The 12,746-nt window shown below is 31.1% G+C and overlaps 1 protein-coding gene across 2 annotated transcripts in view; it reads left to right on the forward strand.

Annotated features, from left to right (window-relative positions):
• The window catches only part of LOC113377690 (solute carrier organic anion transporter family member 5A1), a 130,088-nt gene that overhangs the window by 104,186 nt on the left and 13,156 nt on the right, over positions 1-12,746 (forward strand). For both annotated transcript variants that reach the window (XM_026618085.1, XM_026618084.1), the window contains exons 3-6: positions 497-695; positions 3,873-4,212; positions 5,659-5,929; positions 6,391-6,696. In XM_026618085.1, the coding sequence (XP_026473870.1) occupies positions 625-695; positions 3,873-4,212; positions 5,659-5,929; positions 6,391-6,696 (988 nt within the window). In that variant the 5' untranslated portion in view covers positions 497-624. The remainder of the gene's footprint in view (positions 1-496; positions 696-3,872; positions 4,213-5,658; positions 5,930-6,390; positions 6,697-12,746) is intronic.

A 12,746-nucleotide genomic window follows, 5' to 3' on the forward strand; every position in this document is an offset into this window, starting at 1 on the left:
GAAATGGCTGGGCCTGCCTTTGCCAAAAACTAATACACACTTCTCCCAATCATTACTAATTGAATGTTTTTTAGATCATTCAAATCGGATACTCCGTTCTCTCAAAAAGTCGATTTCTATTTTCTGCACTCTTTGCTCCGTATCTCCGAAACGACTGGACCTGCCTTCGCCAAAAACTAATCAGCTCTTTTCCCTATCGATAGAAATCGAATGTTTTTTGAACCATTCAAATCGGTTGATCCGTGCGCCCGAAAACGTGACTAGAAATTTGTATCCATACATACATACACACACACACACATCCATTTTTTCTGAGGTATGCCAAAACGTTCAGAAACCTTCAAAACGTCGAGAAATGTAAAAATTTTCAATTTCGATTTTCGGCCCATTACAATAACTTACCCTACGGGAAGTTAATAAGTGAAAATCGAGTATTAGTACTAATAGTCAATACTTTTTGTTTGTTCTATTTATAACTCCTTATTTCTTGTTGCAGAAAAATTGCCGATACCAAGTTGACGCAGCAGGGTGTCATTTTGGCATTGAAGAAGTAGGCGTTCGCCCTGCATCCACCTCAATTTGAATTGAAGCAATTTGATACGCGTGCGAAAAAAATAATTCAAAATGACGTCAAGCAACAACACAACGGGCCAAGAAAATGCGGGGACAGGAGCTAACACCAAGAAAGGCCACAGGTTAGCGTGCATGTCTGCATTTATATATAGATTATGGTGCATAGAACAAACATAAATTTCATGTTTGCTACGAGTTACATCTCGTTTCTGGCGATTTGATTGATATTTGTAAACTGTTCTATGAAAGGAGATTGATGATTGACACTTGTATTTAAAGAAAGCGTCTAGATGTTTTGATACTGCGTTTGATCGATATTATTAGTAATAATATTTAAAATTTGACGATATTTCATACATAATTTTGATTCGTATTCTGATAAGCATAAATTTGTTAAGAAACTTTGATTTGTTTTATAATAAACTTAAATTGTTATTCACATATTGTTTAAATATTCGCATATAGCCAGTGATAATCATTTAAACGGTAACAATCATTTAAATCTGTGGATTGTTTTTGCAATTCATATAGCGGCTAAGAAAACAACGCGATTATCAATTGATATGAATAGAAGAGCTTTGTAATATAAATTCATAATATCCGTTCAAAATACGCAAAGAAATTATATACGAAAACTAAAATATTTGCCCGTCTTGATTTTTATTAAATAAAAACCAGGGGATTAAATTATTCGGCAGGGGGACACCACAGTAGTTTCGTGCGCGAACTCGTGGTGAACAGCCGCCGACACCACATTGGTAAGCACAGTATCGTTCTGTTCTTTGTTAAAAAAATTACGTTCAACAAGTTTTTTAGTTTTGTAAGTACTTCTACTCTTTCGTTGGCCAAGGACGAGTGGACGGTTAAATTTTAAAATTTACAATCTGTCGAAAATTACGAAATACGGAACTTACGAGATCTAACGATTAGTACAACTTAAAAATTTACGATCTTCCGATAATGTCCAGAAGGGTCGAGGACAAGCCAAGTAATACGAATTAGCAGTACCGGCGATTAAATTTTTACGAGACGTGCGGTCGCCAAAGTGTTAAAAAGCGAAATTAGTTGTTAGTGTTTGCCCTTTTTCGTAAGCCCATTTGATACTAGTTGTTGAAGTTGTCTTAATTTTATTTGTATTTTTAGAATATTGCAGCATCATTAGTTTTCAATATTTTATGAATCAGTTTGTATAATAATTTTATATTTATAGAATATAGCTGTTTTGGTAAATTATATATTGATCGATACCTACATTTTTACTAATACTTCTATGATCATAAAAAATCAATATAAATTAATGTTAATTACACGCTTTTATTTGATAATAGCAGTCTGCCAGAAGGCAGGTCTATGGTGTGAGAGCATCACAAATTGATGATTCCTTTTCCATTCCTTGCTTATTATTCCCATTACCTTTAAACACTTTTTATACATATTTATGCATTTTTCTTTACTTATTTCTGCTTTCATGCTTTCTAGTCATGTGCTTTGGTTTTCAGTTCTCTTTATCTTCTTTCTCTCGTAAGTCATCAAGCGTTTGCATTTTTCTTCTTACCATTCCTTTCAGTTCCTCTATTTTACTTTCGAATGCGTCCTGTAGGAGGCACTATTTTTGCAAAACGGGTCTGATCCTGTTTCCTTTCCTTTTCAGGATCGTGCTTTAGAGTCCTTTCTTAGCTCACTCTTTCTCATTTCAAATCTTCTCAATTTGTATCCAGCATCAAACTCTATATATAGTTTTGGTCGGCCTTTCTTAGAGTACATGTCTCTGATTCTAAGAGCTATGCTCCAGACATAGCACTTTATAGTCTCTTCTGCAAGTCGAGACCCAGCTTGCTCTTATTTGTAAATGCGCTTGACGCTTGCAATTCTTACCATGATCTTCCTCTCGTGCAGTATCCGTCTCTGGTCAGGATGCTTCCCAAAAATTTGAAGTGATCCTCGTCTTCCAATTGTCGATTTCCTACCTAATATATATATATATATATATATATATATGTGTGTGTGTGTGTATTAGAGATGACGGAGTTATCACCCCGATACAACTCCTCCATCGGAGTGAATCCGAGTGGATTTGTCTCACCGGATTTGTCATATCTAACTTCCCTAAACTGGTACTAAATCTGTTACTGCGTTTTTGCTTTGGGAAGGAAGCTGTTGCTTTCTCGTCTCACAGGCAGTTTAATGACCTTCTAGGTATACGGGTTTTTCCAGAAAATACAAAAATATTACTTCAAAGATACAGAACAATGAAATTGTGTTCAAATATGAAAAGCTCCAATGTATAATTTATTGAATAGTAAGGGGTCATATTTCCAACTACGACAATCTTTAGCCGTAAATGACGGCAATCAGGAATATACATACCGAAAAATACACGAAACAAAATGCATTTAATCTGGTTTTTCCATAGCCTGAAATAACAATAATTTAGAGTGCAAAATATATTAGTGACGTCAATAGTATTTAAGCAGCAAAAAATATATAGTATATTACTTTATACAATATAGTAATAATATGCTAATAGAACTACCCGATATAATATTAATTCTCGAATGGAAATAGCAGAAGAAAAAATTAGAAACCAGAAGTATTATTATTTGGTGAAAATATTTAATGATGTTTTGCTTTTATTAGAAAGTTTACTACATTATTTTTATATAAAATTAACTCAAAAAATCAATTATTTTCTCATCAAAAGAAAATAATTGCATTGAATTTGATTCTCAAGTTTTGCGTTTTTACTTTGGTCAACACTGTTAAAATTACGAGTTATGGAGTCGATCATGTGGTCGACCGAAAAATTTTACAACTCGTTATTTATTTATGAATTTTTTAGAAAAATTATTTTGATATTTTTTAATTTTCTTTTATTCATAAATTTTCATTTCAAAAAATTAAATGGGATTTGACAAATCCTTAGATGCATAAACAACGCACTATAGAACACATTTGTGTCGAGTATTTCGGTTTCAAAGTTGTCGGAGTCGTGGAGTTGTTAAGCGGATATAACTCCTCCCTGAAGCGGTGTCAAATCCGAGTCTATACGGCTTCGGATATGATAAGCCCATCTGTAGTGTGTATGTATGTATATGTATGCACAAGCCCTTGTGTGTAATTATAACCTTTTTATTCTAATAATTAATATATGGTCATGAATAATGATTGATTATGAGATTTGACTAACAAAGTAACTTCTGTAATTCAGTGGAATGTATATACCATTCAGCAGACTTTAAATGTAATATTAAACCACATTTTGAATCTTAATAATTTTTTAATTTTCTTCATTATTACAGAAGGCAAGAATCAATGTATGCTATGACTGGCCTGTACTCCTCGGATGCTGGCGACTCGGAATCCGGTGGGGAAGGCAGTTGTTCTGCGCAAAACGGCGACGTAGGCCAGCAAGGTGATGAATTAGGTAATCAAATGACGGCGACTGCCACGAATAATGTGTTGGCATCCGCGATCAAATGCCATAGTCGCCAACCATCGGCGAGTATGGTTGCCCAAGTAGCCGCGAGGGAGAAGGAGAAGTCGCCAAGGACTTTGTTAGTGACGGCCCCTGACGATACCAGGGATTGTGGCATACTAACGTGCAGGCCGGCTGTGATTCAGAGATTTGCGGCGGTTAAGGTGAGATCTATGTTTTACTTATAATTAGTTCACAATGTTTCTTTATAGAATGTTTATTAATGAGTTCAACTTTCCTTCTTTTTGAGATACTGTCTAATACTGAATGTATGTGCGATGGTTTTCACTTTTTAATAACTGAAACGTTTTCTTATTTTTTTTTATTTTTTTTTGAATTACACATCAATGACTATCTAAATCAAACACCTATTTACGTCTAGTAACATGTATTTTTCTATTTTTGCTCATTGCATTTAAGATGCCATCATAATAAAATTTTCGAATTCTTTTTTTTGCCTTCAAATCTGATATATTGGAAAACGACATCCTTCGCACACCCATAAATTATATATATATATATATATATATATATATATATATATATATATATATATACATATATACGCTAATCTCGATATCAATATCAATTTGTACTTATATTATGCATAAAAACAATTAAAGCAAACTATACAAAAGAGCATTTTTGAAGTATTACAAAATGTCAATTATTTTTAGTCATTATGCACATACGTGATTTTGTAACAACGAAATGTAAATGTATTTATTGTTCAACATAGGTCATTATTGACATGAAGCGTAATTGCAAAATAGTAAGTTCAACAATAACTTTTTAATACCAATTATTAATAACCTTGACTTACCATTACATTCAGGTACATATAGAGAGCAATAAGTTTTGGAATATGATACTTGCACAATCAATGAGATAAATATTTGTGTCATACCTTTCAGTAAAAGTTCGATGCCAATATGACATGCATAAAATAATTGAATATGAAAAATAAACAAATATGCTTGCTACTATTTGATTGAATAAAAATCTATGTCTTGCTAGATGCTTGCTAGTCGCTATGCCACTTTTTGAATTTGTTCGAGTTCTTTTTTGTTTTTTTTATTTATTTTTTTGATAATGTCAATTAGCTTAGAAATTATAAATGCGGCCTATATTTGAAAAAATTTATTGCCCGCGCATATCTATCTGTAAGTTTTCGAGCTTTTTAAAGTTTTTGAAACGAATCTATCAACGCGATAAGGACATTGAGAAAGAACAGGATGATACGAACCAAAATGAAAAATTTGGCATTTGTAGCTTTTGCAAAATTCCTGATTCCATTCATAGTTGGTTTCAACGCAGGATAATGTGGGTAAATGCCTAATTCAAAAATGAAACTGCTTTTAAAAACGTATTGTTTTTTAACTTCGGCGCCAAGTTATTCGAGTACAATATATTGTTTTTGCGTAAATTTGATTTTTTTATAAAAATGTTTTTGTATATTAAGTAGGTATATTCGCCAAATGCTACTAAATGTTAAATAAATAAACTTTACACATTAAAAATTACTTAATTTAAAATATTCAGAAAATTATATTTTACATCAACAGTATTTTTACGTTGTTTTTAGTTTTCATACATTTTATTTTCTGCAGGTCTTCGTATTTCTGCTGTCTTTCCTGGTAACACTACAGCAGGCATTGAGTTCAGGTTATATAAATTCCGTTATTACGACGATCGAAAAACGTTTCGAGATACCGTCCAGTCTGTCTGGTCTGATAGCGTCCAGCTATGAGATCGGGAACGTCATTACTGTGATATTCGTCAGTTATCTGGGCAGCAGGAGACATATTCCGGTCTGGATAGCCATTGGTGCCGTCATTATGGGGCTTGGTTCCTTGGTGTTTATGGTTCCACATTTTATTGGTAAGTCGCAGAATCGATAAGTATTTTAGGTTTGATTCAAATTATCTAGGTGATATCTTTATATTTTGCTCATCGAGTTATATTGCAATTTGAGTGATGGACTGTTGCGTCGATTGAAAATATCTTGATAAATTTCAGTTTCACTCTTATTAATTAATTTAACAAGTTTAATTTAATACAAAAATTGAATAATATTAGTTTGTTTGACTCCGTATATGTTGTCGATGGTACTTGTATGTTCCTTCTAAAAACGTATTATGCACTTGTGCTGACACCTGACATGTGATTCGTAACGATAGTAATTTAGGTTGCCAAGTAAAAAATATTTTCATATCATGAATATCAGTGGTGTTTTATCTTATAACTTACATTATAATGTCAAACCTTTTGTGCTTAATATAGTTGTTTAATTAAATGTAATATTTATTTTATTGCATTCAATGTAATTTTTTTTCTTTCAGGTGAGCCAAATCAAGGAATATCGTCGCCCAATGCTAGCGACGATAACATCTGCAAAGGGGTGCCTGTTCGAGAGCAAGACATGGGATTAGGTCGCTTGAGTTCGGGCCTTTCTAATCCGCCACTGGCACCTCACAACACATTGAGAGAAGAGAATTGCATTCGGGGCTCTCCTAGTACAACGGCTCCTGTATTATTATTCGTAGTTGCACAATTACTATTAGGTTGTGGCGGTTCGCCTCTATTCACTCTAGGCACGACTTATGTGGATGATCACGTGAAACCAGAAAGCGCCAGCATCTACATTGGTGAGTTTCATTATATTCTTATTCAACTCTATATACCAGCCTCAAGTCAAGTTTTCATTGATATCTTTTTTAACTCGATTTATTTTGTAACTGATTTTTTTTATTGTCGAAAGTTCATAAAGTATAGTATAATTTTATTACATTTTAAGTGCATGAGTAAACTATTTGTACTTGCTGCTGATATATATAATTATAATAATAAATGGTAGTCTCCCCGAAGGTAGGTTCATGGTGTGAGAGCACCACAAATCAATGATTTCCTTGTGCTCCCTTGTTTATTATTCCCATTACCATTTCATTACTATTCATTTTTATGCAGTTTTTTTTCTCAAATTTCTGCTTCCATGCTTCCTGGTCCTGTGCTTCGGCTTTCAGTTCCCTGTATTTTCTCTACTCGCGTCATCAATCATGTGCATTATTCTTCTTCCTAGACTTTTTAGTTTCTCTATTTTATCTTCGATGACGGCGTGTAGGAGGCGCCCTTTTTGAAAAATGGGTTCGATTCAGTTTCCATTTCTTTCCATGATCGTGTTAAATAGTTTTTTTTTTATCTGTCCAATTTATCTTCTTCATTTGCCTCCAGCAACACATTTCAAAGCTTAAGCATTTATCGGCCTTTTGCTGGTCTTTCGTCGGTCTTTGATCCGTACAAAGCAATTCTCCCTGTGTCTTTAGTAAAATATACCAATACGTTTACTTTCTTCATAATATATTATTAACAAATAAAATGTTCAAACTAAAACGCAAAAGTGGTTCCATCGCTAAAAACTTGAAATTCATTTCAAAGCAAAACTGCAGTCGCGGAGTTCTATTCATCCGATATGATGTGAAATTTATGAATGGATTCCGATTATAACCTGTATGTTCTATAGTTAGTAACAAATAAAAAAAGTATATTTTTTGGAAAGTCTTGTTGAGATAAAATGAGGCTGAAGCAATTTTAGTTATAAATATTTATGGAATTTGAACCACGGAGTTTTGAAAACAATGAATTTTTACGAACATCATGTGGGGGCTATTTAAATTTCAGTTACCGTAATTTATAAATTAATAAGATAATAGAGATTCGACATAACTTAATTAAAATTAAGTTTCAATATTTTAAACTTTATATATGTACTAATTATCTTAGTTGATTAAAAATTCTAAACGAGTAACTGTATGAGCAAAATATGTATTAGAAGCTTTGTCTTTCGTGCAAACAACTGTATATATAAGACATGTGCTCTAACATAATTATTTTCTGTTCATATTTTGTCATCGTGAAACAAACTTCAAGCTTATTATAATTGGCTTTTTAGTAGTTAAAATATTTAATGATGTAAAACATGTTTTAAAGCTGCATTCATTACGAATCTCATTAAGACAAGTACGACAACTCGTGTTCATAAGTTTCAATTATCAGTACTTAAAATATATATGATTTTAAAATAGCTTCTGAAGAATGTTATAACGACATTTCAATAATTATTGAGTTCATATTTGACAATTTTCCACCATAGATGATAAAACGAAATATTCATTGTCAAATAATACTAAATTTTCGATATAAGTTGTTGCGAGTTATGAGTACTCAGATTTTAATTTTTTGTTGAAATAATATGTGACAATATCGTTGTATGGAATTAATACCAAGCAGTTTCTGTCAATTTATTTTTGCAACTTTACTCGTATTTTATTCTGAAATTACGCTATTTTTAAAAATATTATTTATTAAAACTTTTCAAAATATTAATAACTATAAGTATCCTGTTCTACTTAATCTATTGCGTTTTGTCTAATAATACCGTAACAAAGTAACATTACTTTTTATTGTCTTCGTTTACTTCGCCGTAGCATCTTGGGAATATATGTTAAATCTTTGACTAATTTTGAACGTGTGCACATTAATTCAAAAAGCTATTTGCATATTATTCTATAATATGTTTCCAACTTCAAGCCATGTCATAATTTGCAAGAAATGATACAATTGTTAGCTTACGTATTTTGCTTGGTGGATTATGAATTCTTTTGCAAAACTACACCTTATGGATTAATACTATTTTGAACATAATAAATAATTAACCTTTTGTTAGTGTTTTTCACTTTTATACATATTTAGTATCGTTTAACTAGTTAATTCATCAAGTTCGCTTGGTTGTTTGAAGTCACAAAGGGTATGGGCGCATTGCCATACAGAATCGGCCCCACCCTGGTATTTAAATAATTTATACGCCATTTTATAGGTCTATTTGATAAAAACCGATATACCAATTTTCAACTTTGTACCTCATCTTATGGCCGAGATATCATTGAAAATATGCCAAAGTGGCCCCTTCTTTCAAACTCACTTTTTGGCGTAACCATAAAAGATATTGAAAAATTTTTTGCGTTATTCTACTCACATTGACTCAGACCACATTATGTAAAACAATCGATTCCAAAAAATCGTTTACTATTAGCTGAAAAAGACAAAATAATTTTTCAATTGATTATTTCGGGTAGTGCATTTATTTGGACCACTTTCTGATTAGCGTTATTCGAAAGCCTATTGTTTTTTCTTTGAGTACTGCAAATATTGTTCAAATCAATTTTGTGGAACACATTGGAAAATTGAAAAGAACAGAGCCAGTACACCCGCGCGTAGTGCTAGTAGTACCCTGCAATTGCATAGAGTTCGTTCGGACGCAAAGCAGTGCGCGATACGCCGAAACGATTCTTAAGAAATTGTGAATGCGAAAATATTTTATTTTATAGTTATATGATATGTATACATATAAATTAATGATATAATGAAACATTGTAGTTTCAACAAACCCAAAAAACATTTTTTTTGAATGATAGTTGTAACATTGTGACAATAAAGCCCTTATTGTGACCATTCTTTATCAGTACTACATATTTCACAGTCATTTTATGTAAATATATACCTCTAATAAAATATAGCCGAATGATATAGTGAATCATATATGGCAAATTTAGGGTATATGAAGTTCTCATTATGTACAAATAAGTTCCAAGTTAAGAAGGTATCTAGAGTTTTTCCAAATTTATATCATGGTGCATTAAAATTTAAGTACAACCTACAGAATAACAGCTTTTATAAGATTCTGATTTTTTATTATTTACATTAAAAACTAAAAGTATATATATATATATATATATATATATATATATATCTGTGTGTGTAATGCATATGTATTTTCAACTGAATTTTATAGTCTGTTAACTCCTAATGACACTCAAGAACGAAATACTTAAAAGATTTAAGGTTATTGACACAATCTTGACGCACTTGTTCCAAATCATTATATTTAGCTCCAAGCGTTCACTTTAATTATCAATAAATTATTGGCACATGTTAAAAATATTAAATGTTGATTCAGAGTTTTTGGTTTTTATATTCTTACTTTACGAAGAATGTTAACATATTGTGAAATAATTTAATTAGTTAGATTACAGATTTTGACAGTTTTTTGTATATTTGTATAGGAAAATAAATAGCAAATTAAAATAACTAAACAAATCAGAATGAAATGGTAACAATTATTATACATACTGCACATTCTTCATACACTATTTTGGAAAATGTTTTTTTTTGGAATCGGTCCTCATTATCATAAATGTGTTTTTTGCACCGATACACACTGATAGTAATTATATTTATAATTTCGCGGATCTATATTCGGATTTACTGAATTCGATTTATACACGAAATTTACGTATAGTATGGATAAAACCAAATATACTATTTTATTCTCAATCAACAGTTGATGAGGGTATGCTTTGATGTTTTCTCCAAATTAGAAATTCACTAGAAACAATCAAAGATTATATTCTGCATTTACTATTTTATACATTGCAGGCCATCTAAATTTTAAATTGCTATACGATGATCGTATTTCTTTAGCGTATTATTGATTTTAGAAGCAAAAATACATTCGTGAGTGTGAATATAACCAAATATTGAGCGCATGTTATATGTTAGTTAGATTAGGATTCAGGTCGTAGTCTACAATTCAAGGATAAACATTAAAAATTAATGTTTGACCGCAACTTTCCAAACTGCACCGTAAACTATTTGTACAATGTCAAAAGTGGTTTTCATATCGGAAATAGTTGAAAATACATTTTTAAGACTACAAAGAAATCTAATGTGTTTCAAGCGTAATTAATTATTGACATGAACTTGCTCTCTAATTCGATTCCGAGTCCGTTTTAGAAATTATTATTTTCAAAATTATGCTCGATATTTTACTCTGGAATTAATAACATAATACCATAGTAATGGTTTTTTGCTGAATATTTGACACTATAATTAGAAATTTATTTGTGTATTGTAAAATAATCTAATATAAATTAATATATTAATATACGATAGTTGCACATGTTTCATATACTATCAAAAAATCGAGAAATTCGAAATAACCTAATATATGAAACCTTATCATAGAAAATGTCGATCAAAGAAATCGTCAACAAATATTATTGCACAAATCGACATTATATATTTTATTTAGGTAGGGTTATCAACTATGTCAATTTAATAAAGCGTTAGAAAAACGCAGAAAACTTTTGCTTTATATGTTACATGGAATATAACTGAGCATTTTATGAAAAAAACGCCGAAAACTTTTTGCTTCCCATATTACTTGAAATAAATCTGACAGTCTTCTTTTGTTATTGTAAAGGTTATATAGACTCACACATCTGACTTGCGTTCGATTTATATATCTAGTTACACATATATATTTAACACATATATATAATCCTTATGAAGATTAAATAATTCACAACAACAAAAAATGACGATTTGCATATTAGATATAGAAAATCCGTGCTTTTCGCAAGGCTTATCATATATTGCATGATCGAGGTTTAGTAAGCCACCAACTTTGTTTGATTTTGTACATATGAGACTTCTTGACCAGTTATTTTAGTGATGAGATAGACAAATATTATTTCGCCTGTTCACTTTTTCCACCGTATATTCAAAACGGCTTGATCTGTTTTTCCAAAAATTAATGAGTTTCACATCGTCAATACTTTTCAAATGTTTTTTGAATTGTCAAAACGTGGTAGAAATATTTGTATCTGAATGCGTATTCATTTATTAATTCCTACGTACTACATATACAATTAATCAAAGCTTTATTTTGCCTTAAAAATAGTTTTAATTTTCACTACAAAACCGGCATTACTCTTTCGACAGCCTTATACATATATTAACGCACAACTTGGATACATAAAAATCAAATATCTGAAATGAAAATAATTTATCAGTATAACCGAAGATGCTTTTCTATTTCAAACTACTTTTAATTTCTAAATAATATAATTAAACATACTGTCCTTTTTGATAAAGTTTGATATCTACAATTACAGCAAAAAAATTAATAGTGCGATTTTTTTTATTGTAAAGCCGGCACACCATCATAAAATAATCCGATCATAAAAGTTACTATAAAAATGCACCTCCCTCGTGCCGCAATGCTCGTATAAAACACGTGACCTATATACAATAAATGTGTTTTAATGAGATTTCATTGTTTATACAGGTAGACATAAATTTTAATAGCATATTTGATATCAGCTTCTCTCGACAGATGCTGTGAGAATACTAATGGTGGAAAAACACATTTACACTGAAAGTAATGTGGCTGATGAATCGTATTTATCGATGAGATTATAATTACGAATAGATGTATCATAGATGTGTATGTGTATACTTAAACATTTGGGTGTGATTTTTTTAAGTCAACTCTTGCTGCCGTGTTATATGAGCCGAAAAATTTATAAAACACACACACGTACACATTTGTTATAATATTATGCATTTTTATGCAAGCGTTCATGGTCGTGACATGATGCAATTTGAAGACTTGCTAGATTATCTCGAAACTTACATTTTCAATGGTTGAGTTTCCTATGTTTAGCTGAAGAATTTAAAAATCAATGCTGAATTCTTATCTAATTTGGAGTTCCTTCCTAACGTACATATATTTTGAACAAATTAAAAATTAAAAACTACTTTAGAATTTTTTGCAGTGATATTACGATTAAGTGTTATT

Source organism: Ctenocephalides felis, unplaced genomic scaffold, assembly GCF_003426905.1.
Source record: "Ctenocephalides felis isolate EL2017-DRISC unplaced genomic scaffold, ASM342690v1 CF-g0.4_SCAFFOLD_01886, whole genome shotgun sequence".
NCBI lineage: Eukaryota > Metazoa > Arthropoda > Insecta > Siphonaptera > Pulicidae > Ctenocephalides > Ctenocephalides felis.